The sequence below is a fragment of the Giraffa tippelskirchi genome, chromosome 4 (genome assembly GCF_054371585.1).
Source record: "Giraffa tippelskirchi isolate mGirTip1 chromosome 4, T2T-mGirTip1v1.2.pri, whole genome shotgun sequence".
Lineage (NCBI taxonomy): Eukaryota > Metazoa > Chordata > Mammalia > Artiodactyla > Giraffidae > Giraffa > Giraffa tippelskirchi.
In genome coordinates this window covers 974,198-1,001,437 of record NC_137278.1, presented here as the reverse complement: position 1 = coordinate 1,001,437, position 27,240 = coordinate 974,198, and the positions used below count along the sequence as shown (strand labels likewise).

Below are 27,240 nucleotides of genomic sequence, written 5' to 3'. Positions count from 1 at the left end.
TCGGGGACCAGAAGGGGCCTGTGCTGTGTGGCCAACGCAGCTGGGGGAGAGAGGGAGGCAGCAGAGAGGCCCCGCCCCGTGGACAGTCTCTCCACTGCTCTATGAAAATCCTTTTATTCAACATTAAAAAATGTTTACAAGTAGTCCCTGGGCTGTGACCCTGACCCTCCCCATAATACCCAATCCTGGGGTGGGAGGGGGCCCTCAGAACTCCATTCCTGGAGACCCAACTCTGCGCTCTCAGGCTGAGGACCCCCAACCCCAGTAAGAGGGGGAGCAGGAGGCCTCGAGGTGAGACCAAGGCTGGAGTTGGGGGGGAGGCTGGGTTCCGTTCCCTTTGCCCGTCCAGGCCAGATGTCCGCGTGGGCACTGAGTCTTGCTCCTGGACTGCATTAGGAACAGAGATGTTGGTGGCGGGGTGAGGTGAGGGATGAGGGGGTATAGAGATGGGGGACTTGAGGCTGGGGGCCCCTAGATGGTACTCGCCGACTTGGTGGAGCATGCCTGGTGCAGCAGCAGGGCAAACGCGGCCAGGAGCATGGCGGCGAAGAGCAGGAGGAGGACGACCCAGGAGCTGAAGTCTGTGCCTTTGCGCAGCCCAGGCGGGTCAGCGGGGATCAGGTTGGTCAGGTTCAGCATGTAGCCAAGCGCCCAGCCGACCGCAGTGTCCCCGGCCTGTGGGCCACAGGTACGGCCTGAGCTTCTGCGCCGCCCCTCCGCACCCCCACCCAGGTGGCCCCGCCCCTCCAGGGTTCCCACCTTCTTCTGGAAGGTCACGCCTTCGAAGGAGCGGTTGTTGAAGCCGTATCCGCGGCTCAGGAGCTGCTGCACGAACATGGCCCCGGCACAGTAGTTGGGCAGGTGGGCCTGGTCGCCTGGCGCCCGAGCCTGCAGCTGGGATGCAAGTGGGAGAGTCTAGGGCCAGCGACCACCTGGAGGTCTCTGCCCCACCAGACACAGAAAGGCAGTGGGGGCCGGAGACACCGCGGCAGGTCCCAGAAAGCAGCAGGCGGGGCTCTCCCCCCGGGGAGGAGCAGCATGACCTCTGGATGGCAGCGGCGCGCGGCGCGGTGCCTGTGAGGTTGACTGCCAGGGGCCAGTGGCGTGGCCCCCGGGGAGAGGGGGGCTGCAGCAGGCTTGGAGAGATCAGGGGAGCAGAAGCTCCCAGTTTGGCCCCAGGCCCCAGCTTGCCTCCTGAGCCCCACTTCCCCACCTCCCCCAAGTCTGCCTGGGACTAGACACACAGAGGACAGGACGAGCCCCACAGACACGCGAGTGTTTCTGCAGAATCACCTCCTCCTCCGCGGGCCCAAACCCCTCCATCTTACTTCATCTGGGACCAGCACAGCTGTTTTCCACTCCTGACTCCCCCAAGCCCTGCCTGTTCTACCTGCCGAGTCTCCCTGGGTCCTTCTACTTCCTCCCGGGTTGTCTGTTCTCCCCCACGCTCTCCCAGCCACACTCTTCCCTGCCCTGTCCACTCCACGCTCCCTGCTGCCCCAGGGCCTTTGCACTGGCTGTCCCCTCCACCCTCCAGATCCTGGATCTAGGGTCAGGCCTCAGGGAGGCTTCTTCAATCCCATCTCATCTGACTGCTGGGCTCCTGGCTGTAGCCTGGCCACTTCTGAAGTCTGATTGGCAGTGCATCCCCACATCCCTCTACTCACAGAGCAAAAGAATGATCCGGAGGCCTGACGCTGGCTGGCGGAAAGCCCAGCCCCACCCCACACAGCCCTGGTGGAGTGGGGGGACAGGCCTCACCTCATTCCATGTCTGGTTGCAGACGGTGACCACAGCCGCCTCTAGTTGCTGCAGAGTTGCTACGGGCAACCCCATCACCGTTCTCAGGAAGTCCACCGTGTAGAAGAAAGCAGAGAAGGCCTGAAAGGGGCGTACAGCCACACTGAGATCAGACCCCAGGCACCACAGGGCGTGGGCCCCCCACCTTCCTGTACTCTGGACTCACGATAAACTTCCCAGCCACAGGGGGCTGGAAGACGCCGTTGAAGGAGCATCTGGAGAAGCGGCAGGAGGAGGAGTTAAAGAGCTGGGAGACGAGGCCGCGGCACAGGGCAGGGTCGCTGCTGCCCGCCACGCTGACCCTGGTGCTCCTGTTGAAGGTCTGGGGCCGCTGGGCGGCGGTGCAGGGCGACTCGTAGACGTCCTGGAGCATCACGTGAGCGGAATAGCCCTTCGGCCAGCAGGGGTGGGAACCGTGGGTCTGGGAAATGACGAGGGTGCGTGTCAGTACCGCTCTGAGCGTTACCAGCCACCCCCGCCCTAGGACCCTTGGAGGGCCTCCCCAGAAGACAGCATTTCTTCTGAATGCATGAGCTATCCATGGCTCCCCCTCGCTTGCTGGACAAAGCTCAGAGCTCTTGGCCAGGCAGTCCAGGTCCCCTGAGAGCTGGCCCCAGCCCTCCTCACTCACCAGGCCCACCCCTAGCCTCTGGGTCTTTGCTCATGCTGGACTCTTGCCCACCTGTCCTCCCAGCTGATCCAAGCATGACTTGGGTTCCTGGAGAAGCCCCACTCTGCCCACTCTCCAGGCTCTGCTCTGGGCCCTCGGCCCCCATTCTCCCCAAGCCCTACTTCCAGGAGGACTCAGTAGAGGGTACCTGAAGTACACTGGCTAGCAGCCTCCGCAGGACCTGGTCACGGCCGTAGCAGAGGAAGCTGTGAGTGTAGACTCGGTAGTGCTGGCCGTAGAGCCGGAGCTGAACCTCGCTGGCCGGATCCTCCGCTGGGCTGGCCGTCTCGAAGGTGATCTGTGTGGAGGCGCCCCCCAGGTCCATGGCCCCCAGAGTCCCCTTCTTTGGCCGGAACCACCGGCCCACCCAGCCGTACTGTGGGAAGTGGAGGTTGGGGTCAGCCAGCGGGTGGGTGCCCACACCCCCGCTCATCGGGCTGGTCACCGGGCCCACCTTGATGAAGTTTTCCAGCAAGTAGTTGGCAGTCACCCAGCCAAACACGCCCTCATCCTGGCCTGAGAGGATGCGGGCACCACGGAAGTCAAAGGGGTACTGGGTCAGCGTCTGCGTCACGGCAGCGAGCACGTTGGCTGAAGCCTCTGGACTGGTCAGGCTGTGACACAGGGAGGACTTCATAGTTCTCCCCAGGTGGCCGTGATCCTGCTGCTGGGGTGCTCAGCGTCTGCCTAGCCAGCTGAGGGGCCCCAGCCCAGGGCTGCTGCTGGGGGTATGCAGGGCCCACCCTGGACTCAGGCTGCCGTGGTCCCCAGGGCCAGGAGGTCAGCGGACAGGGCAGGACACTCACTTGAGCAGGCGCATGCCCGCTGTGGCTCCCAGGTAGAGTGGCGTGCCTGTGTGTCTCTCCTTGGGCACGTCCCGAAGCGCCTGGTTCAGGCATTCCACAAGGCTCTGCCCAGCCCCAGAAGGGTTGTCAGCATAGCTAGAGATGCCCCCACCTGGAGGGAGGCAGCAAGATGGGCCTGGTGGGCAGCCTCTAGGTGATCCACAGGCCAGCAGGACTTGGGGGGGGGGCTTGTGCTCCCAAGCCAGGTGGCAGCTTAGACCAAATTTCCCAGCTTAAATTCTCAGAGACGCCCAGCTCAGAGATTAAAGGGCTGCCTGTGGGCCACCCACGGTCTCTAAGCTGCCACCTGCCCAGTGGGTGTGCACACAGGTGCTAGGACAAAGCACTGGGTGTTGTCCCCCCAGCCTGGCCTCCCCAGGGGCCTGCCTGGGTGTGCCCACCAGCTCCTCGGGACCTGTCCTACTCTACCTGGGATGTAGAATCAATCTTGGGCCAGGCAAGGCCCAAACCTTCCAGATGTTCCCTGGGGCTTCTTTTCTGGGAACTGTCCACAGCCCTTCCGAGGCCCAGGGACCCAGCCTCCCTTTGGGGGGACTCCTGCAGCTCCTGCCTGGAGTGGTCCCCCGGCACCAAGCAGAGGAGTCTGATGGGTCGAGTCTGCGAAGGCTGAGACCAAGGAGGGCTCCCGAGGCCCCACAGTGGATGGGTATGCAGGTCGGGGGTGTCCAGCGCTCAGGGAACTCTTACCTCGCACATCGCAGGAGCTGTGCTGGCCCACGACCCCTGTGTTGTTCTCCTTGTCCGCCGGCCACTTGTAGATGAACATGGACGTGTGGGAAGAGCCCGCATCCAGGATGATGCCATACTGCGGGTGGGGTGGGGGTCAGCCTTAGGAGTGGGGAAGGACGTGAAGCCATGCCCTGCAGCCCTCTCAGCTGTCTGGCCCACCCTGCCCGGCCCTGTGTCCAGACTGGAAGCTTCAGAATGAAGTTCTGAGGCTCCGAGAAGGCCGGGGACAACTGCTGGGACACGGCTTGGTGGGCAGAGATGGCAGTGGAGGGCCAGTGGCCGTGCCCCCGCTGACTGCAGGAGCATACTGAGGGGCACGGTCAGAGTCAGGGGTCAGGGGGCCACCCTGGAAGCCCTGGCCGGGGGCCTGAGCTCCTCAGGCTGCAGCAAGAGCCCCTCAGACCGGCCCTTCCTTCCCGCCCTCTGTTCCGTCTCTCTGATCTCTGCCCCATCTGAGACTATGAAATAGAGGCCCCAGGAGAAGCTAGGACCGAGGCTGATCACTGGTGAATAAGCAGAGGCCCCGTCCCTGGGCCTCAAGGGCAGGGCCAGGGGAGTGCTGTCCTGCAGAGCTGCGGGAACTCCCCCAGGGCCTTTCCTGCAGGTGGGAAGATGACAGCACTCAGCTTGCCAGAGCCACTTTCCCCGCACTTGCCCCGGTGGCCTGCATTCCAGCAAACGGAGCCTGCTGGAGTCCCTGGAACTCCAGGACGGAGCCAGCAGAAGGGCCTGCCCCACTCCACCCCAGCCAGGGGTCTCCCCTGGCGACAGAGCATCCACCCATGCATCTGCATCCTGGGTGCCTGGGGCTCCGAGCACCCGCCATCCACCCAGGCACCAGACTGGCCCTCGGTGCAATAGAAGGTTAAGGGAGTCCAGGCTCCGGAGGTCAAGTCTGGCCGGGCCAGGCCGGGTGGGGAAATCAAGCCCAGTTCATTCCAACTTTTCTTTAGGACCGGCCAGGGCTGCCCCCGCACCGTGAGAGCCACCCGTGAGGCTGGGGAGGGGTCCCTGGGCCCAGCGCCTGTCGCACCCCATCTGGGCCAAACCCCGAGGGAGGCTGAGTGTGCTGGGGGCGCGCGCCCGGCCACGGCCTGGGCGCCCTGGGGCTACGGAGAGACTCCCCGTCGGCCGCGCCGAGAGGGCTCCGCGGCGGGCATAGCGACGAGCAGAGATCCCGGCACTTCGGCCTCCGGCACCGCGTCCCCCGGAAGCGCCGCTGCAGTGCCCCGGACCGGGGCCGGAGCGCGGCTGAGGGGCCCGGACCCCACCCCGCCGGCCCGGCTCCGCGGACTGCGCCGGGCTGCCCGGGAGCTCGAGCGTGCACCTTGAGGGCGGGCGGCTCCCGGATGTCGCGGGTGGGGACGCACAGGAGCAGGAGGCCGGCGAGGCCGGCGGCGGCCAGCAGCAGCGGCGGCAGCAGCGACAGCGCCTTCCCGGCCATGGGTGCGCAGGCGGCCCGGGTGCACGGTGCGGCGGCGGGGAGCCGGGAGGCCGAGCGAGGTCGGGGGACCGCGGGGTTGGCACCCGGGGCGGGGACCGGTCTGCGGAGGCCACGCCCACGGCGGGACGGCCCGCCCCTAACGCAGGTGAGAGTCACGGTTGCTGAGTCACCCGAGCCGCCCCTCTCGGCGCTCGGGCCGCAGCCCAGGCCCCCTGCTCGCTGCCCCCCTCCTCCTTCCTGTCTGCTCTGTCCCAGAGCCATCCCTCCTGACTGGACCCCCAGCCCAACCTGTAAGAGCCTGCCAGCCACGCTGGGCCGCTGGGCACTCCAGCAGGACCCAGAGAATGCTCTGTCCTCTCCTGCCTTGGCCTGGGGGCCTCCTGGGCACAGTTGTTTGGAGGGTGGTGCTCCTGGAGAGCCGGCCTTCCCTTGGCCTGATCCTGAAGGAAAGAGGCACTACCAGCTACCGGAACCGCCTGGGCTCCCAGCTGGGTCCCTGCAGGGGAGGGCCGACCTGCCTGCAGTGCCCACCCAGTCCTGGGCTCCTGGCAGGGCACCACACCAGTCAAGCCCCAGGACACTGTGCTGACCCAGGCTGGGCCTGCTTGCCCTGGAGGCGCTGAGAGCTCAGAGCCCAGTGCCAAGCAGGGGGAAGCCAGACCTACTTCACACAGAGACGGGTGAGGGTGCAGGCAGAGAGCGGAGCAGGGAGCCCACAGTCCCATGGAGCCTGGAGACGAGGGAGCCCTGCTCAGGGGCCTGGGGCCTCGCCACCGCTGCCGCCCAGTGCAGGGCGCTCGCCCAGGGGCCCAGAAGCCTGGACCGGGGTGGAGGGGCCTCTGCACACGAGGCCTCATCCAGTCGGGGGGAGGGGAAGAGGGGCCCCAGGCCAGCCTATGGGCAGACTGGGGTGGACAGGTGCTCGACTGGCCAAAGCCCCAACTCTGCCCCTGCGCCCCACGACATGTCTGGTTGCTATGCTTTGAATCCCTATGCCACCCTGCGTGCCACCCTGACCAAGCATCACCCCTTACCCTGGCCAAGGGCCACCCCCACTTTGTGCAAAATGGGAATTCCCTCAGCAGGGAACTATGTGGCAAGACCACCCAGGAGTGCCAGCAACAGGGGTGGGGGGAGAGGGGGGCCCAGAAGGACAGCCTTTGATGGGCACAGGGTCTGGGCAGTGGCACGGCCGGCTGGAACCGGAGGGGACAATTGAGATTGCTGGGCCGGCTGCCCAGGCTGAGGGTCTGGTGTCTCAGGCCCAGCAATGGAGCCTTGTTTCCAGCTCAGGACCCGGCGGGGGGGTGGGAGCCCCGGGACCTCCCTTGGCCTCCCCAAACCCTCCTGGCTGGGGTCCAGCAGAGAGTCCGTGGGTGCGGCCAGCTCAGGGCTCCAGGCCCCGGTTTCCCACCAGCTCCCCCCCAACCCCTCCCACCCCAGGCCCTTTCTTCCACCCTGGAAGGGTCGGAGGAGGGAGAGGCCGGCAGTTTAGGCTGAGAAGGAAGAGACAAAGGCGGCCCAGAGGGAGCCTGGCACTGGTGTGCCGGCCCACCCTGGCTCCCTCAGCCCTCAAGGCCTGAGTGGAGGGGGCCGCTGGGACGCAGGCCTGGCCCCTGGTGCTCATGCCAAGGGCCCAGACCAGCCTGGGGAGAGCCGATGGGGGGAAGTGGGGGCATGGAACAGGCACTGCGAAACAGGAGCGAGTTCCCCCACAGGGGCCGGGGCAGGACCGCCTCTTGGCCCAGAGACTTCCTTCGACCACGACCACCGACCACCGGACTCTGGAAGGGGGGCTGGGGGGTGCAGGCGACAGGGAGGCCCTGGCAGGGGCCCACCGGGTGGGAGGCGGCTCCAGCCTCCTCCGGGAACCTCGGCGGAGGTGGGGCTCCAGATGTTCTGCACATGCTTGGCCCTGGCTCCAGGCAGAGGAATGTGGCTGCAGAGAGGTGCCAGGAGAGGCCCTGGGGGAGGGTCCGCAACCCGCCCGCCTCGCAGGACCCAGACCTCCCAGGGAGGGGGTCCTGGAGGTCAAGGCCTCCACTGCCCCTGCCTCCCTCTCCTCGTGGGAAGTCACCGCATCCTGTGGCTGAAACTCCTCCTTCACTCACTGTGCTCAAGCAGTCATTCAGCACACGTTTGCCAGGACCCTTCTGTGGAGCAGGCGCCCCAGACTCTGCGTGCGCAGGGAGGGAGGGTGGTGTGCGGGGGTGGACCCGCCACCTGTCAGCGGGGAGGTGCCTTGCGAGGCCCCGCAGACACACAGCAGGCGCAGCCCCCGGGCCGGTGGAAGAGTCCTGTTCAGGGGCTGGTGTATCACAGAGCCCTGACCGGCCTGACCTGACTCGACCTTTGTACTGGGGACTCCCTTGCTTTTGTTTATAGCTTTCCACCCCTTGATGCATCTCGAAATAATCTATTGTGCTGTTTTTTTCCTGTTTTTGTTGTTGTTGTTTTTTCCGATGTACTGGAATGCTCTTCTGGAATTTGCTTCTTCCGCTGCCATTGGATTTTTGAGATTCGTAACGCTGACATGTCTTCCGGTACGCGTGTCACAAGCCTCACATTTCATAGTGAGTGTGTTCGTGGTCCTGGCATCAGGCTGTTTTCACTAAGGTTGCTGCTACACACACTCGCACACGAGCCTTTCCCTGGGGAAGAGCTTAGGGGCTGGGGCCCAGAGCACAGTGCTTTCAGCGTCGCCCGCCAATGCCGCCCGGTTTACAGCGTGGCGGCGCCACCTGGTGACCTCAAGGGCGCGCGGCACTGTTTTGGTTGGTATTCCGCAACTCTTGGGTTTTTTAAAAAACACTTGTGTATTTATTTACTCGATGTGTGTTTATCTGGCTGCGTCGGGTCTCGGTTGCAGCATGTGGGACCGTCACTGCCGTGAGGGGTCTTCCTTTGTGGCTCACGGACTCTGGTTGAGGCGAGCGGGCTTCAGGAGCTGCAGTCCGCGGGCTTAGTTGCCCGGAGGCATGTGGGGTCTTTGTTCCCAGACCAGGGATCACACCCGCGTCCCCAGCATTGCAGGGCGGATGCTTAAGCATTCAGCCACCAGGTCTCTCCAGGGAAGTCCCCCTGCAACTCTTGGGTTTTTGAGACGCTGGTGAGAAAGAAATCTCTTTAAGCTTTTCATGCTGTTTCGTCAGTCACTAGAGAAATCGAGTCTTTCCTGTATTCCGTGAAGCATCTGTTTGAATCTTTAGTTCATTCTCGGGGATGGCTCTTTTCCCTGCTGGCTTGCAGGCTTTTATGCACACTCTGGTCACAAGTGCTTTGCGGTGGAATCATGGAAGCTCTTGACTAGTCCGATGTTTCCATTTTCTGCTCTACCCTTTGCTCCCTTTGGGTCTTGTATGTGTGATCTGCCGTGAGGTGCTTATCCACTGCTAGTGGACTGGCGTTATCTTGTTTAAAACTTCCTGTTAGTGTCTGCTTTATTTCTGCAGCATTTGTTGTTATTTCTGTGTTTTTTTTTTTATAAATTCCTAGCATCATTTTATTCTTCACTAGTCCAGGCAGATGTTTCTGCACTTTGTGAGTTTTCTCAGTCACGTTTTTGCCCCTTTGTGGATGTTTTATATAATACGTGCGAGAGCATGCTTCCCCGACCGGGGGTCACACCCACAGCGCCTGCCCTGGCAGCACCACGTCTTCACCCCGCGACCGCCAGGGAGGTCCTCGGGTGTTTGTTTTCTATGTCACTAATCCCTGCTCTAATCTTTATTATTTATACTCAGATACGAGCTTATGTGAGCAGCAGTTTTCGCGTCTCCTTCAGCTGTTACCAGCATCAAGAGAAGTGTCGGGTCCGTGTATGTGTGTGCTAAGTCACTTCCGTCGTGTCCGACTCTTTGCGACCCCATTAGCCCGCCAGGCTCCTCTGTCCATGGGATTCTCCAGGCAAGAATACTGTGGTGGGCTGCTGCGCTCTCCTCCAAGGCATCTTCCCCACCTAGGGATCGAACCCGTGTCTGTTGTTCCTTCTGCACTGGCCGGCGGGTTCTTTACCACTAGTGCCACCTGGGAAGCCCTGTCAGGTACATATATACACTCAACAAGAATATTTTAAACTAACCTGTTATAATTTCTTTCTTCTATATTCTTTGAATTGGTTCCTTCTTCCAGAATCTGAAGTTCAATGCTTAATTCATGCTTTGCAAGCTTTTCTTCTTTCCTAACGTAAATGTCTAAATGTCTGTGTACATTTCCCTCTGGTCTCTGCTTTTGATCCACTTTTTGTCTTCATTTAGAAATTTTTTTTCCAGTTTCTTTGCGATTTCTTATTTGACACATGAATTGCTTGGATATGGGTGTGTTTTATAAATTTCATTTTTCATGTTTTTTCTTTGTTTGGTTGTTTCTTTTTGCTTTCGCTTTGTTTTGGATTTGTTTCTCTGAGGATGTGTGTGTGTCTTAAAACCCACAAGTCTGGGATTTTTTTAAAAATTATTGATTTGGCTGCACTGGGTCTACGTTGTGGCACATGGGACCTAGTTCCCTGACCAGGGATTGAACCTAGGCCTCCTGAATTGGGAGTGTGGAGTCTTAGCCACTGGACCACCAGGGACGTCCCTGGGCTTTTTTCTACGGTTCCTGCATCATGGTTATATATCGTGTAGTCTGCCTGCGAGCAGTCTTCTGGTATCTGTTGGATTGGGTTTTGGGCCCAGTGTGTGGTCATAAAGAGATATAAATGTTCCTCGTGTGCTGGAGAAGAATGTGTGTTCTCGCCAATTAATGGGTGCATTGGTCTGGATTTGTACACTACATCACTATGACCAATAACGTCCAAATCTACTGTATCCTATCAATTATCAAGAGATATGTTAGAACTTCTCACTGTGATGATGAGTTTGCTAATTTTTCTTTACAGTTCTGACAAGTCTTGCTGTGTATATATGTATAATGAATGTCTGTGTTATATACAGAAACACACGGTACAATAGCAAAAGGAGAGAGGAGAGGGCAGCAGAGGGTGAGATGGCTGGACGGCATCACGGACTCAGTGTGCATGAGCTTGGGCAAACTCCAGGAGATAGTGAGGGACAGGGAGGCCTGGCATGCTACAGTCCGTGGGGTTGCAAAGAGTCGGACACGACTTAGCAACTGAACAACAACAATCGCAAAACCAAGAAGCTGACAGCGGCGCAATCTAAGGCGCTTACTTGACCTCACTGGTTTGACTCGCACTCGTGTGTGTGTGTGTAGCTGTCTGCAGTTCTGTCCCATGTGGGGCCCTGTGTCACCACCGTGACAATTAGGAAACCCGGCTGCACTGTCCCCGGGGGGCCCCTGCGCCACCTCCAGCCGCCCCGCCCCACCAGCTCCGCCTGTGTGGTTTCCCGGTTGGCACAAGGATGGTCACACGTCACGTGTCCTTTTAAGTTTGGTTCTCACCACCGGGCATCCCTTCCGCGAGGCTCACCCACGTTGCTGCATTGCCAGCAGTCCCTTCCTTCTCGTTGCTGACTTACCTCCTGTGGTGTGGATGGACCACTGTCCAAACAGACACCCGTAGAAGGAAGGACATCTGAGCAGCGTCTTGCTGGGAGCAATGGCCAGTGAAGCTGCTGTGAATCATCTCGTACATGTTCCTGCGTGAAAACAAGTCTTTGTTTCCCTGGGGAAAACGCCCAGGAATGCCATCACTGTGCATATGATGTATTAGTCAGGGTGCCCCCGAGAAAGGAAGGGGAGCCAATAGGAATATATATTTGGGGAGGGAGAGAGGGAGAGGGGGAGAAACAGATTTTTATTTTAAAGAACTAGCTCACACAGCTGTGGGAGCCAGCAAATCTGAAGTCTGCAAAGCTCGTCAGCAGCTGGAACCCAGGAAGACATGATGTAGCAGCCTTGAGTGCAGAGGCAGCCTACAGGCAGACTTCCTTCCTCTGGGGGGATCGCAGTCTTTTTTCTTAAGGTCTTCGACTGATTGGACGAGGCCCACCCACGTTATGGAAGACAATCTGGTTAACTCAGAGGTCACATGTAAAAGTCAGTCATGTCTAAAACATACCTTCACAACAACTTCTGTGTTGTAACCAAAGGACTGGGAATCATACCCAAGCAAAGCTAATACGTGAAATTATTCATCACATGTGGTGATTTTAGCTTTGAAAGGAGTGACCAAATTATTTTCCAGAGTGGTTATGTCATTGGACATGCCTGCCAATAATGTGTGAGCGGTCGTTTCTCCACGTTCTCGCCAGCATGTAGTGTTACCGGTTTTTCTCACTAGCCACTCTGATTGGGGTGTACCCACTCTCACTGCAGTTTTAATTTGCATTTTTCTAATGGCTAATAATGTTGAATATTTTTTCGCATGCTTATACGCTATCTGTATGTCCTCCTTGGTGAAATGTCTGCATATCTTTGCGAGTTATATTTTACAGTTGGGTGAGTACCACTTTAGGGTTGCTGTATCTTCCTGGTCTATTAAACTTTTTATTATGAGATTGTTACTCTCTTCAATGTCATTAACATCTCTTGCCTCAAAATCTGTTTTGTTTTAGGTTTAATACAACTGCTTGAGTTTTTCTTTTTTTGTTGTTTTGGTATCATTACATTTCAGGTGTGTCTCTTAAAACAGCTTCTATCTGAATTTCTAAAAAGCCAATCTGATAACTCACCAGTTAATCCATTCACATATACTATGATCAGTAATATATTTCTTCGACCTCATGTATTATCTTTTTAATTTTTTCTTCTAGATTTGAATTTCTTTTCCCTTTTCTCCTGCATTTCCGTCTCTCCCTTTTTTGAAGGTATACTATTAGCTATTATCTTACCTGGTTCTCCCAGTTATTGTAACTTACAGACTTAGTAAAATAAATACAGTTGGTGTCTTTCCCCGCCTTGTGAACAATTATACTTGAGAATGCCTCGGCTCCCCCCACTCCCCCATTTCCGCTGTCGTGACATCTGGGTTCTGTCCCCCTAGCGGTCAGCACCCTTGTCCTCATTGGAATTATTGTCACCACAGCCAGAGAAAGGGAGATGGCCCGCTGACAGCGTGTGGATGCGCCATCTTGGAAGTGAGTCCTGCCCGGTCACTCAGCATCGGGGACTGCAGTCCTGAGGACCGCCTCTGCTGCACCTCATGCAACTCCAGGCCAGCGCCAGCAGTTCCGAACCCACAGAAACGGCAAGAAAATGTGTTCCTTGCTCCATGGTAAAGAGCCCACCTACTAATGCAGAAGCCGTGGCTTCAACCCCTGGGTTGGGAAGTTAACTCCCTTGGAGGGGAAAATGGCAACCCACTCCAGTACTCTTGCCCAGAGAATCCCGTGGACAGAGGAGCCTGGCAGGCTATTACATACACTCCATGGGGTCGAAAAGAGTCTGACACGACCGAGTGACTGAGCGTGCACGCATAAGCCACCAAGTTTGGGTTAAAAATAGCGACTTTGCTGCATGTGGGATCTTCCAGTTGTGACATACGAGATCTGGGTCCCTGCCTTGGGACATGGAGTCTTAGCCACTGGATCACCAGGGGAGCCCTACCCTCACTCTTGAAAGAGCTTCTGTGGGTGCAGGCTTCTAGGTTAATAGTGACATCGTCTCAGCCTCTGACGGCTTCTCAGTCTCTGGACTTTGATGTCACTGCAGCATCTCCTTTGAAGGTGACTGGCTTTGTTTCTGGATTCTTTAACAATCTTGTAAAAGAAAATGTCATTTTTTAAATTCATCTTACCTGGGATCCACTGGGATTCCTGGACCTAAAAAGAATCGATTTTTTAAGACGATTCTGGAAAAATTTAAGCCATTTTAACTTCATATAGTTTCTCCTTCTCGATCCTTTCTTTCAGGAAATCTAATCAAACAGCCCTCCACTTCTCAAGACCCCGCTCTCATTCACAGTTCCTGAGTCTCTGACTGAATGGTCCTCAGATCATTCCAAGCTCTGTTTCAACTCATTAAGTCTCCTTTCAGCTGTGCTGCAATTTTCCACATCAAGCCCAGCTGAGTTTTAAATTTTATCTTCTAACTTCTGTAAGATTCTTTTTATTGGCCACCTTTATAAAGGTTGACACTTTCAATGGAGTAAGAAACGACAGACGATTCCGTGGTCGTGTTTTCAAGCGTCATTTATTTCTCCAGCTATACGAAACATCGGTGTCTTCTCTGATCGTCCCAGTATCTGAAATGCCCACAGAATCTGTTTTCTCCTGGCTCTCACGGTCGCTCCTTCCCTCACGAGCAGGTTTTAAACTGGAGATGCTCCTTTTCCTTGGGACTCGGTCCACAGGGAATCCTCAAGGCCTGGTGGAGCCCGACGGCTCCAGCACAGACGCTCAGCTAAGGGCGGCTTCGCCCCGCCCCCCCCAGCATCACACTGAGTGTTGCTGGCATCTAGTGGACAGATGCTGGTAAACATTCTCCAGGGCACAGGCAGTCCCCAAGATTACCCGGCCCCAGACGCTGTCCCTGTGTGGCTAACACTCGCTGCTCTGGAAAGGCTGTTTTGCTTCTGCCAGCCACCTGGGCTCACCAGCCTGGGGGCACTCACGGGTCTCCCCTTGGGGTCTCCAGGGCAGCACAGGCAGCCTCGTTGAAGGCTGCAAATAAGGAGAGTGCATCTTCCATCCTGCGTGCCAGCATCACTAAAGGCCTGTGAGTCACGGGTTTCTCCCACTCACCCTGCAACTGAAGGGACTGCCTGCAGTGGGTGGTACCCCTGGGGTGAACACCGAGCTCTCAGCAGGGAAGCAGAGCCCCTCAGGGCAAAGGCTGCCACCTCTGCTGTTCCAGCCCCCGTGGGCTTGGGCAGGGCTGGGCAGGAGCAGGTCAGGTGAAGCGGGGGAGGGAGCTCCCGGCTGGAGCAGCACTTGCCGAGTTGGGATGGCCCTTGGCCTGGGGCCTGGCCTGCCCTGAGTCACGCCTGGGTGGAGGAAGGATTGGGAGGGCTGTTTCCAGTTCTGGAATTAAGCCGACTCCTAGTGAGGGGATCGGGGCCTGAGCTGGTGCGGGGGCTGGTCAAGGGCTGGCAGAGGGGGACGACCGGGGGAACCAGGAAAGGGGCAGCCTCTGGGCAGTCCTGGTGGGCACTGGTCCAGTCACCGCATGGCAAGTTGGCCTGGATGCTGGAGACCTGGTGCCGCCCTTCGGATCCAGCTCCCTTTCTGCCTCACATCCCAGGGAACCTGCCCAGGTCAAGGTCAAGTAGCCTGCATGCCAGACCTGAGACAACCACCTTCCTCCACTGGCTGCCCGGGTTGGGGAGGGGCTCCAGCTGGCACAGGCAGAGCTGGGCCCCGTGGGAGCAGCACCCCGGACCACTCCTCTCTGGTCAGGCTGCCACCCCCAGGCACACGAGGCATCAGCCCTCAGATGCTGGTTCTGTAAGTGCCCACGCGTGTCCAGGCCCCTGACCACATGGCCTGCCTGCGAAGCCTGGATACCCTCAGCTCCAGGGGAGGGCCCTGGGGGCGCTCGGAGCCCCTCCCGGGGTGGCTACAGGCCAGCTGAGCAGGTGGTCTCCCCGAGAGCAGGCCGGGCATGGGGGCACAGGCAACAAGCGACCCCTGGTGGGACTCGCTGCCAGGCTGTTCCTGAGTCCTTCAGGTCCCCTTCCTCGGACCCAGACCCAGGGCCAAGCTAGGGGTTGGGGCGGTGCAGCTGGTCTTCATTCCCTGGGAAGCTGGCATCTGGTGGGGGTGGTGCTAAGGCTGCCGGATCTACAGGACTTCCTGGGGCACGCCAGAGGGCTGCCCCTCGCCCTGACGACAGGGCCCTCCCCGCGGAGGGGTACCCTAAGCCGCCTTGGTGACCATGGCCCTGGCCTGGTTACCTGGCAGGCTCAAGGGAGGCTCCAGGCCTGGGTCACCGTTTGCTCAATGGAGTCCGGGCCAGCAGGGATGACCACCAGCCCGTTTGTCTAGCATCCAGGGTCCGTGAGGAAGAGAAAGCAGGCCAGCTCTGGCTCAGGCAGGAATCCAGTGAATCCTGAACACCACACCCCGGGGCTCCCCTGGAACTGGACACCAGTAGAAGCCCCTGGACTCCTGGCTGAGGTCGGACCCCTGGTCCTGAGGGAGGAAACGTGCCCATGCACCTGCGGGGCTGGCCAGCACTGGGGCTGAGACGTCCCACCCCATGGTCACTTACTCCAGGCCCCATCCGTGATACCCAAATGGGGGCTCCAAGGCCAGTTAGCAGCGCAGTGTGAGCAGGGCCGTGGACTGGAGCCCCCAGGCGGAGGGGACACAGGCCAGCAGAACATGGGAGCAGGCCTGCCCAGAGCTGCTGAGGTCGGGTGTCCCCCACTCCCCACCGACAGCGGCAGGGGCGGCTCCAGGCTGTGTGCCGGCATGATGGAGTCTCCTGCCCTGCCAGCCCCGAAGCCCAGATCGGAAGGGAGGAGGGAGGCGACATCCAAGCACCTCTGCCTCAGATGAGGGGGCCAAGCAAGTGCCCACCTGCCCGGAGCTGAGAGACCGGTCAGGTGGTAAGGTCCCATATCCGTGCCCGGGGCCGGCTACATGAAGGTGGAGTCCAGGGGCCCGGCGTCCTGCTGGCTGAGGGCACGGGCCTCAAACAGCTGCTTGATGAGGGCAGACTTCTCCTGCTCCAGCTGTGTGATCCGCTCGCTCTTGTCGGTCACCTCCTGGGCAGGTGGGAGGGCGGTCAGGGCCTGGCCAGCCCCCCTCCAGCCCCCGCCCCCAGCCATGCCCACGCCCACCTGGGTTAGGAGCCGGTTCTGTTCCTTCAGCATGAGGATGGTCTGCTGCTGCCAGTCAGGGGCTGAGGGTGACACAGGGCCCGGGGGCTCCGAGGACGAGGGCAGAGCCTACAGGAGGGCATGGTCAGGCGGACCTGGCACAGCCTATAGCACAAGGCTGAGGGTGGCACAAGCTGGTGTGGGAGGCACTCACCCTGGTAGCACAAGCTGCGGCCAGCAGCTCCCCCAGGCACCGGGCCACCTCCTGCACCTTGGGCAGCAGCTGCCCCAGCAGGCGGGGGCCGCCCTCAGCCCCGAGGTCCTGGGGGGAGAGCACGGAGAGGGCGGTCAGGGAGTAGGGCCAGCCCAGGGGTACAAGGGGGCCCAGGAGTGGGGAACGCTCTGTTCAGCGCAAGGAGCCCAGGGGTGTCACAGGTGGGGAGTGTCACGGCAGGGGGAGTGGCCCAGCACTGGGTAGAGGGACAGCCACTGCCTTCTGCCCGCCTGGGCAGGGGATCACCGTGGGGGGGAGGGTCACTGTGCCCGCCTGGGCAGGGGATCACCGTGGGGGGGAGGGTTGCTGTGCCCGCCTCGGCAGGGGATCACTGTAGGGGGGAGGGTCGCTGTGCCCGGGGGTGGGGTGGGGACGGGCCCAGGGAGTAGTGTCACTCACCGAGCTGGCCCTACTCTGGCCTAGGCGGCGCTGGCGCTCCTGCAGGCGCTGCAGCTGCTGCTGGTACCACTCCCGGCCCCGCGCCATCATCTCCAGACCCTGCAGCAGCACTTCCTGCTCCTGCTGCAGCTCCCTCATCTGCTTCAGCTGCCGCACACAGGCACGCGCCATGTCACCCACAGGCACCACACGGGCATGTGCCATGCTGTGCACAGGCATGCAGCAGGACAGGATGGTCTGTACTTGCCTGTGCCCAGAACTCAGGCTGGCCCACATGCACACAGCCCCGCTCACACACACCTCCTTGCACACACTTGCTCTCACACCTGCACACATACCCTGGTACCAACATGAGCCCTTGTGCACCTCTGCACTGGGAACACAGCCCTGCTCCTCCTGGGGGTGGGGGGAGTCTTGGCCTTCCTCAGCCCTCTACACAGGGTCCCCAAGGGAACCTTCTCCCCTCTTTATGGCACTTGGTCACTCTCAGCGGGTGGGCTGCCCTGACGTGCCAGGGAAGCAGGTAGGGGCCAGTGCAGTGCCGGGGAGGGGCTGACCTAAAGGACTTCTTGACCTGACCGTGGGCCAGCTCCCAAGTGGATTCAAACCAGGACGGGAACAGAGGTTTAGAACCGCTGACGTTCCAGCCACAGGGTCCCCTGGAACCCAAGCCCAGCTATCCCCTCCCAGGCAGAGGGATGGTCCAGGAAACCAGGCATGTGGGGGCAAAGTCCAAACCCAGGCAAGATCGTAGAGCCCCTTGGGCCGCTCCTCACCAGGTCGCAGTCCACGCCGTTGGTGATGGTGTGCCTCCGCCGTTCCCCTCGGGCACGGGGCCCCCAGTGGGAGTCCCCCATGCCAAGTTCCCGGGCCCCGCAGGTCACTGCTCCTACAGCAGAGAAGTGAGAGCCTGGCTCACTTCCAGGCCTGTGAGGCAAGCTTGACACCCCCAAACCCCCAAAGATCCATCCCAGACCTACCACCAACCAACCCTGGCTGCACAAAGCCAGGTGCCCAGGCCTGTGTGCCTCTGGGATCCTCAGCGATTCAGAGCCTCTGCCCGGGCCACACCCTGCCGGGGCCTGGCTGGACTCTGGTCCTCGCTCGGCCCTCAGGAGCTGCCCTCACACCTGCTGTGCAGACAGCCGTGCAGCCACCGAGGCACAGGTCTGCACTCCCACCACCTGCGCGAGCTCCTGGAGGGCAGGGGGCTCCATCTCATTCATCTCTGCACACCCAGGGCCCATGCCTCAAGGGCTCAAAGGCTGCTGGACTCGGAGCCAGCGAGGTGACCTCTGGCCTCCACTCCTCTCTCCTTGTCTGCCCGGGCCCTTTAAAGGTGACTGGGGCTTCCCAGGTGGCGCTGGTGATAAAGAACCCGCCGGCCAATGCAGGAGACGAAAAATAAGCGGGTTCAATTCCTGGGTGGGGAAGATCCCCTGGAGGAAGGCATGGCAACCCACTCCAGTATTCTTGCCTGAAGAATCCCAGGGACAGAAGAGTCTGGCGGCTGCAGTCCATGCGGTTCAAAGAGTCAGACATGCCTGATGCGACTTAGCACACTCGCAGCTCAAGCAGAAGGGATGTAGGGCATCGGCAGCCGAGCCCAGCGTTCTCCCAGGAAGGAGACTGCAGCACGGTCCCTGCATACCTGCACCAGCGGAGCCCCAGCAGTAACTCCTACTCACACACAGCCACCCACAGAGTTGGTGTTGGGCCAGAGAGCCAGATGCTTCCCTGGGCAGGCCTCCTGGAGAGCCACCAGCTTCCCTGGAGGACAGGGAGGGCGAGCAGGGCTGCCCGTGATGGGGGAGTGGGGTGCAGGTGAAGAGGGCGCCCTCCCTGGGCTCCCAAGCCCTACACCCTGCCTGGCACGGCGGTGGGCGGGTGATGCAAGAAGCAAGCACAGGTATGTCTGACAGGGACACATCCAGAGGACTGGCACCAGGTGGTCATGTGGGCCACCAGCCAGCCACGGCAGACCGGCTCCAACCAGCCAGCCCTGGCAGAACGGCTCCAGGCAGGCTGAGTTCATGTTCCAACCTGCCGAGCTGCGCTACAGGCAGAGAAGGCACAGCAGAGGGGTGCTGGGGGCACCCCAGAACACTGGGGCTGGTCTGCACCATCAGCTTTGCAGGGCGGCCCAGGGCCCCCAGATGACAGCAGGCTGGAGACCCAGCAGGCAGAGGCATCCCTGACCCCACCCCACCCCATCCTGTCCAGGCAGGATCTAGCAGCCTGTACCTATGGGGCTCAGGCCAGCCTGGGGTGCATGCTGAACCCGAACAGGGAACAGGAAGGAAGGCCTGGACGGCGAGAAGGGCTTGGGGGGCTGTGAACGTGGGGCAGCTTTCTCTTCCTGGGGTGCTAAGGGTTCTCTGAACTCCAGGTTTTGCGCCCACAGAGTATGTCACGAGCCCCGTCTGGGCCTCGGCCGGTAAAAGGTGACAGTGGACTCCAGAGCTGGACTTTATAGAGGACCGCAGTGATGGACCCGGTGCGACAACAGGCCTGAGACCGCAAACCCCAGTCCCATGGCTGATTCCCAACCGCGTGCAACCACGCGGATGGCACCAGGCCTGCACTCAGGGCTGTGCCCAGAAGCCCACTTCCCCTTCACACTCGGGAGGATGCGGAGGCTGGGCAGCGAGGAGCCTGGATGCGGGAGCCCCCAGCCGAGGGTCTGATGAGCTCGACAGGGAAGCCGGGGGCCACCGCAGCTCCACCTGGCAGTCATGGTGTTGGGGAGTATGTCTGAGCCTGGGCAGGGGGTCCAGGGAGGCTGGCAGAGCGGTGGGCAGCACAGAAACGGCCGCAGCTGCCCAGCGGAAGGCCTGCGCCTGCACAGGCTGGATGAGCTGAGGGGCCCCGCCCCGCTCCTCCATAATGCCAGTCTTGTTCCCAGGGTAGGCTCTCCGGGGGATAAACAGGGGGCCATTCAGTCATGCCCTGTCCCTGCCAACTGGACCGGAAGCTGGGCCATCCCCAGGGGCTGTGGCTGACCCCTCCCAGCTGTCAGAGGCGCCAAGGCTCCAGGCCTGGAAGCCTCGGCTGAAGACCCTCCACTCTGCCCTTTCTGGGGCCAGGTCCTCCTGCACCACGCCTGGCAGCTCCAGCCTGCCCTGGCCTCACGGGGGCGGTCCGCCCAGGCGTCTCCGCCGAGCTGCTAGACAGAGAAGGACCCAAGGAGGCAGCAAAGGCCCTTCACAGTCTGAGGACCCTCCCTCGACACCAGTGAGAATTGCCTCTGCCTGAGTCACCAGATGAGCCCAAGGGCTCCGGTGTCCCCAGGTGTGGGCAAGTACTGAGGTGGAGAGCCCTCAGACCGAAAAGGCTCCCCGCTCGGGTTTAGCTCGGAGTGGGCTCCTGGTGGGGCCTGCGGGGGTCCCTACCAGCATCTTGGCCGAGTCCCGGAGCATGGCCGGGTCCCGGAGCATCCGAGGTGCGGAGGAACTTCTTTCCCTCCAGGCAGCCGAGATGACCGAGGTTCACAAGCCCCGCGGGCAACTACGAGGCGGGCCCGGGGGCCGCCCCGCACTCACCAGTGTCCTTGCTCGGGCTCCACTCCAGCGCCGCGCCTTGGGGCCGCTCGGGCTCCGCCGGACCGGGCGCCGCCTCCGCCGGGCCGACCAGCTTCTCCAGGTTCCGACTAGCGACGCCTGGGCCAGCCGGCGGGGGGCGCGCGCCCAGGGGCAGGGGCTTCCTCTCCAGGACGGTCCGCGGCTCGTCGGCCGGCGCGAACACCAGGCGCGGCGGCGGCGGCTGGCCCGCGGGCCGCGCCGAGCAGCCTTCCCGGGCTGGGGCGCGCGCGGGCGCCCGCGTGCCGCCGTCGGCGCTCGGCAGCGCGGTGCGCAGGCCGGCCACGAAGCGCTCGAAGGTTAAGTAGCCGCTAGCTGGGGCCACCCGGCGCAGGCCCTCGAGCACGCCGCGGGGCAGCTCGCGCGCGTCGGCGCCCCGCCAGCGGGACTCGATCTCCCGCAGGTGCACGAGGCCGCGCCGCCGGTCGTCCAGGATGTCGAAGAGCGTGCGCAGGCTCTGCAAGAAGGCGCGCGGCAGCCCCTCCGTGCCGGGCGCGGGAGGCGGCCCGCCGCCCGGCTCGGCCATGGCGGCTCCGGCCATGGGCGCCCGCCCGCAGCGCTCGGGCCTCGGGCCGCCCCGGCTCGGTCCCCGCACGGCCCGACGGCGGGCGCGGCGGCTCGCGACCCGCCGCGACAATAGCGGCGACTTTTTGAATAAGCCTCTCCGAGGCGTCAGCGCTTATTAGCATTCGCGGCGGCCATTGGCCGAGGCTAGCTCGTCTCCTCTCTGATTGGCTGAGAGGCCGGCAGCCCCGGTTTGATTTTCGGGTGGAGGGGCCGGCAGCTCGCGCGCTCCCGCCGTGCCCGGAGGGGCCGGGGGCGCGCGGAGGCGCCCGGCGGGCAGGGGGCGGGGTCCCCCAAGTCCGCCTCCGTCCGGACCTGGCGGGTCGGGGCGGTACCCCCGAGCGCCCCTGTAGAACTCCCCCTCTCCAAACACGCCGGCCGCTCCCTCCGCGGTCCCGACCTCGCTGGCTTTGGCCGCCCAGCCCACCTCCGGAGGGCGGGGCTCGGGGCCGGCAGTAACCTGTCCCCAGGTGGCTTCCCGGGGTAAGGGGGAGAGCAGCCCTCCAGGGATCCGCCTTGCCCCTCGAGCTGCCCCGCGCGCTCTTCGCTGATTGTCCCTCGGCACAGCCCTGGGGCTCCTTTCTCTAGCGCCAGGCGAGCCCCAAGGGGATTGTGGGCTCCAGCCATCTGGGCGCTTCCGCTCACAGAAGCCTCTCTGTCCCCGCCGCTGCTCGCTCCTCCGCCGGCCCCTCGGGACAGCCTGGCCTTTCCTGCCGGCTGCAAGACAAAGCCACTTCTCCTGTGTCCCCAGATTCCCGTGTGCTCACAAGGTCCTCTGCTCTGGCCCCCTCCTCTGGCTGGACACCTCCTCCAGCTGCAACCAGGGCACGCATGGCTTCCTGAAGCCAGCTAGGCAGGCCTGTGCACCCCCCTCCCACCTCCACCCACTGCCCTTGCTTCATTCCCTGGTCACTCTGTCTGGTCAGTCTGGGAGGGTCCCATCTCAGGACCCACTGATGGGACCCTCCCCAAACCGGGAAAGGACCCAAGATGCTGTCTGCTTGGGATCCTGCCTTCCCCATAGCCTGCCCTGAGGTCCTGCCCTGCTCCCTTTCCTCCACTGATGGTCTTCTCCATGTAACTGACACCCCACTTTGCCACTGAGCAGCGCACATGAGTTATCTGCTGCTTTAGAAGGAGACTGTTCACCTTGGAGGGATAAAAGAACAAAGAGTTGCCCACCACCTCCTACAGACAGGCTCATGGTACGGGGATGGGCTCCCGCACTCTGGCTGGCCTGCCTACTTGTGCCTCTGTCCTTGGGCTCCAGGCGTTGGTCTGAGTCGTAAGCTGTTGTAAGGGCAGCTGCCCTGGCCAGGGAGTGTCCTGGGTCTATTCTCCCCTGGGGGTATCCCTCAAAGTGAAGACTCTTTCATGGTGAAGAATTTGGGGGTTACCTAGAAAGCTGTGAGTCTAGAGTCACCCCACGGAGGCTGGTCTGTCCCTGCCTTCCCCTTTGGTGGCGGGACCAGCCAGAGTCCCCAGAGGCATTCAAGTCTTTTGTCCTGCAGTTCATCTCCCCTTCCTTCTCTGCTTCCAGCAACCATCCCCCACCCCATCCCAGTCCCCTATGCTCAGGGTACTGGCTTTCCTTCACCTCTGAGTCTTTGCACTTGGGGGCTCTCCTACAGGAACACCCTTCCTGTGTGCTCCTGGATGAGCCCTGTGCCTTCTGGTCCACCGTGATGCTCACTGGAAACCTTCCTGGAGATCGCAGCGGAAAGAGCATCTTTGGGTGGGACGCCGAACCAGGGCGAGGCCCGTGGGATGGGGTGGCCTGGGGACAGCTCTGTGGGGCTAGTGTGGGTGTGGAGGCTGGTGGCTGGCAGCCGGCAATGCTGCTGCCTCTCAGACGGCATGCCCAGCGGGACCCAGGCTAGGCCACGGCCCTTGTGAGCCTGAGCCCACTGTGCCAAGGCAGCAAAGGCCCCTCGGGGCTTCTAGAGCCGTGGGGAAGGTGGGCCCTGCCGGCCCCTGGTCCATGGGTGTTGTTCCAGTGGCCCCTCACTAGGCACTGGAGAAAGGCATGGAGAAGCTGGAGTCAGTGCCAGCTCTGGACGTGGGACTAAGGCGTGGTCCCCCGTCTTTCTGATCCTGAACTCTGATCACTTCCTCCTTCCGCGTCGCTTTCCAACCTGGCCCAACACATTCCCACCTGTAGCTTTCAGGTTGGCTGTCACCCTGGTGGGGGATGGGGGAGGCTTCCCAGAGGCCCCGGCCAGGCAGATCCTCTGCAGCCTTTAAACTTTTGAGGTACCCACCCTAGTTGTAATCTTCTCTGTGGCAGCCAGGAGCTCTTTGGAGTGGGCAGGGGCACTGGCCACGCCATCCTCTGCCACCCTTGGCAGGTGGCCCAAGAAGCTGTCACCCACCTGTGCCTCCTAGGTACCCCCGTTTGTCAGTGCCCTCTCTGCCCAGGTGGACCGGCCCCCTACTCTTGGCCCTGTAGGTGCCTCCGGCTACATGGTCTCAATTGTCCAAATCCTTCTGACCTCAGCTGAGCCCCAACCTCCCAGGCACACTGTCCACTTGGAGCGTCTACCGCAGACCTCCCTTCAGGGCCACAGGCTGTCGGAGCGGACCAGCCCCTCATGCAGCGTGCACGCCCACACAGCCACGTGGCCCAGTCACTGTGCTAGACCTGGGGCCCAACACGATCGTTCCGTTCACAAGTGTTGGGTGCGTGTCCACTGTGTGCTGGTCATGGGTCAAGCGATGGCACGCAGCAGTGAACCAGACAACACCCAGCTCTCAGGGGCCGGTTCTCAGAGGCGAGCCGGACAGGGGAGGGTGCAGAAAGGCAAGGAGGAACAGAAAAGGACGGAAGGGTCTCCCCTAGTGTGACTTGTGAGCAGAGATCTAGCAAAGTGGGGCAGGAAGTCCTCTGACTTTCTGAAAACAAGCCATTCAGGTGCAAAGGCCCTGAGACAGGCCCACTTCTTTCAGGTCCCCAGCAAGTGCAGGGGGCCCCCAAGAGGCTGTTAAGCTCTGCCTCCTAACCCAGGAAGGGTACTTTGAAGGGGTGGGGCTCACGCCTGAACAGGAGTTCGCTGGACAGGCTGGAGGAGGTTTTTCTTTTCTTTCTTTGTCTGTCTCCCTTCAGCTGCAGCGGGTCTGAGTTGCAGCACACAGGATCTTTCGTTGTGGCATGTGGGATGGTACAAGAGGCAGTGACCAAAACCATCCCCAAAGAAAAATGCAAGAAGGCAAAGTGGTTGTCTCAGGAGGCTTTACAAATAGCTGAGGAAAGAAGAGAAGTGAAAGGCAAGGAAGAAAGGGAAAAATATACCCAACTGAATGCACAGTTCCAGAGAATAGCAAGGAGAGTTAAGAAGGCCTTCTTACATGAAGAATGCAAAGAAATAGAGAAAAACAACAAAATGGGAAAGACTAAAGATCTCTTCAATAAAACTGGAGATAGCAGGAAAACATTTCATGCAAGGATGGGCACAGTAAAGGACAAAAATAGTAAGTCCCTAACAGAAGCAGGAAAGATTAAGAAGTGGCAAGAATACACTGAAGAACTGTAACCTGGAAAACCAGGGTGGCGTGCTCACTCCCCTAGAGCCAGACACCCTGGAGTGTGAAGTCAAATGAGCCTTCAGAAGCATTACCATGAACAAAGCTAGTGGAGGTGATGGAATTCCAGCTGAGCTATTTCAAGTCCTAAAAGATGATGCTGTTAAAGTGCTGCACTGGATATGTCAGTAAATTTGGAAAACTCAGCAGTGGCCACAGGACTGTAAAAGGTAAGTGTCTATTTCAGTCTCAAAGAAGGGCAATGCCAAAGAATGTTCAAACTACTGCACAAGTGTACTCATTTCATATGCTAGCAAGGTAAAATCCTTCAAACTAGACTTCAGCAGTATGTGAACCGAGAACTTCCAGATGTACAGGCTGGATTTCGAAGAGGCAGAGGAACCAGAGATCAAATTACCAGCATTCATTTGATCATGGAGAAAGCAAGGGAATTGCAGAAAAACATCTACTTGTGTTTCATTGACTATGCTAAAGTCTTTGTGTGGATCACAACAAATTGTGGAACATTCTTAAAGAGATGGGAATATCAGAACATCTAACTTGTATCCTCAGAAACCTGTATGCAGGTCAAGAAGCAACAGTTAGGGCTTCCCTGATGGCTCAGTGGTAAAGAATCAGGCTGCCAGTACAGGAGACTCTGGTTCCACCTCTGCTCTGTGAAGATCCCACACGGACTCTGGTTCCACCCCTGCTCTGTGAAGACCCCACATGGTGCGGAGCTACTGAGCCGGTGCTCCAGAGCCTGGAAGCTGCAACTACCGAAGCCCGAGCTCCCGAAAGCCCGCGCTCCGCAAGAAAAGCCACCACAATGAGAAGCTCATGCATTGCAACTGGAAAGTGGACCCCGCTCTCTGAAACTAGAGAAAAGCCCATGCAGCAATAAAGACCCAGCATACCCAAAAATAAATAAATAAAATCATTTAAAATAAAGAAAAGGAAGAAGAAGCAACAGTTAGAACCGAACACGGAACAACTGACTGGTTCAAAATTGGGAAAGGAATACAGCAAGGCTGTATATTGTCATCCTGCTTATTTAACTTAAATGCAGAGTACATCATGGGAAATGCTGGACTGGATGAATCACAAGCTGGAATCAAGGTTTCCAGGAGAAATCAACAACCTCAGATATGCAGATGATACCATGCTAATGGCAGAAAGTGAAGAGAAACTAAATAGCCTCTTGATGAAGGTGAAAGAGGAGAGTGAAAAAGCTGGCATGAAACTCAACATTAAAACCAACAACAACAGCAACTAAGATCATGGCATTCAGTCCCATCACTCCATGCCAAATAGAAGGGGAAAGTGGAAGCAGTGACATATTTTCTTTCCTTGGGCTCCAAAATCATTGGGGGTGGTGACTGCAGCCATGAAATTAAAAGATGCTTGCTCCTTGGAAGGAAAGCTATGACAAACCTAGACAGTGTACTAAAAAGCAGAGACATCACTTTGCTGACAAAGGTCCATACAGTCAAAGCTATAGTAGTCATTTATGGATGTGAGTTGGACCATAAAGAAATCTGAGAGCAGAAAAAATGATGCTTTCCAACTGTGGTGTTGGAAAAGACTGTTGAGAGTTCCTTGAACTGCAAGGAGATCCAACCAGTCCATCCTAAAGGAAATCAATCCTGAATATTCATTGCAGGGACTGATGCTGAAGCTGAAGCTGAAGCTCCAATACTTTAGCCAACTCATTGGAAAAGACCCTGATGCTGGGAAAGATGGAGGGCAGGAGGAGAATATGGCGGCAGAGGATGAGATGGTTAGATAGTATCATGGACTCAATGGACATGAATTTGAGCAAATTCCAGGAGATGGTGGAGAGCAGAGGAGCCTGGTGTGCTGCACTCCGTGGGGTCACTGACAGACACAACTGACGACCGAACAACAACAACTTGGGATCTTTAGTTGGAGCATGTGGGATGTTAGTTCCCTGCCGATGGATTGAACTCAGCCTCCATGCATCAGTATTTTCCAGTACTCTTGCCTGGAAAATTCCATGGATGGAGGAGCCTCCTGGGCTACAGTCCATGGGGTCGCAAAGAGTCGGACACGACTGAGCGACTTCACTTCACTCCCTGCATCAGGAGATCAGTCTTAGCCTCTGGACCACCAGGGAAGTCCCAGATATCTTTTCATTTCGGGTCCTAAAGCACCATTTTAATTTGTTTTAACCATGGGTACGTATGACTTTTAGACTTAATGAGACTAGTTTCTAAAAGAAAATTTTGTTCTCTAGTGGCTGAAGCTACTCTCGTATTTTTCACCAAGGAGGCTGTAAACAGCAAGAGGTTTAAAACCTGACGGTTAAACTAAAAAGGCAGGGCGAGGGGCAGCCCCTGCGTGCTTCCGGTCACACGGCAGTGGGAAGGAGGAGGAATGAGAAGGAGGGGGCCCACAGGCAGGAAGGTTGGCCTTCTGGGGGGCCCTGCTGGTGATCTGGCACTGCCCGCCCCCGCCCAGCCCTGAGTCGGCTGACCCTGGGCCCTGAGGCCCCGGACTGTAGTTCCTGGCGCCAGGGGTCCTGGTAGATGCAAACATGGCCTCTGGCAGGGACGGACCCTAGCCTCCCTTGGGGGCTGGGGGCTAGGAGGTGAACTTAAAGTGAAGCCAGCCCTCCAGCGCCAGCGCGGGCAGGGGCGGCGCTCGGAGCGGCCTCCGGGGCTGAATAGCGGCGGGGCGGGGCGGGGGCGGAAGAGAGGCGGAGTGGGCA

General features: G+C 59.6%; 2 protein-coding genes across 2 annotated transcripts; both read right to left on the bottom strand.

The window, feature by feature from the left end:
* Window positions 1-98: 98 nt before the first annotated feature.
* Window positions 99-5,943, bottom strand: ENTPD2 (ectonucleoside triphosphate diphosphohydrolase 2). Its single transcript, XM_081593435.1, has 11 exons — window positions 5,798-5,943; window positions 5,393-5,645; window positions 4,024-4,141; window positions 3,277-3,427; window positions 2,925-3,084; window positions 2,619-2,846; window positions 1,967-2,221; window positions 1,762-1,881; window positions 760-894; window positions 487-675; window positions 99-387 (listed from the first exon to the last, which is right to left on the bottom strand). Exons 2-11 carry the CDS (start codon window positions 5,507-5,509, stop codon window positions 241-243), a joined length of 1,620 nt encoding a protein of 539 aa, XP_081449561.1. The 5' UTR covers window positions 5,510-5,645; window positions 5,798-5,943; the 3' UTR covers window positions 99-240.
* A 7,641-nt stretch (window positions 5,944-13,584) lies between these two features.
* Window positions 13,585-21,076, bottom strand: SAPCD2 (suppressor APC domain containing 2). The gene is made up of 6 exons (XM_081593442.1): window positions 20,391-21,076; window positions 17,625-17,737; window positions 16,849-16,995; window positions 16,390-16,497; window positions 16,197-16,304; window positions 13,585-16,121 (listed from the first exon to the last, which is right to left on the bottom strand). Exons 1-6 carry the CDS (start codon window positions 20,965-20,967, stop codon window positions 15,993-15,995), a joined length of 1,182 nt encoding a protein of 393 aa, XP_081449568.1. The 5' UTR covers window positions 20,968-21,076; the 3' UTR covers window positions 13,585-15,992.
* Window positions 21,077-27,240: the final 6,164 nt, after the last annotated feature.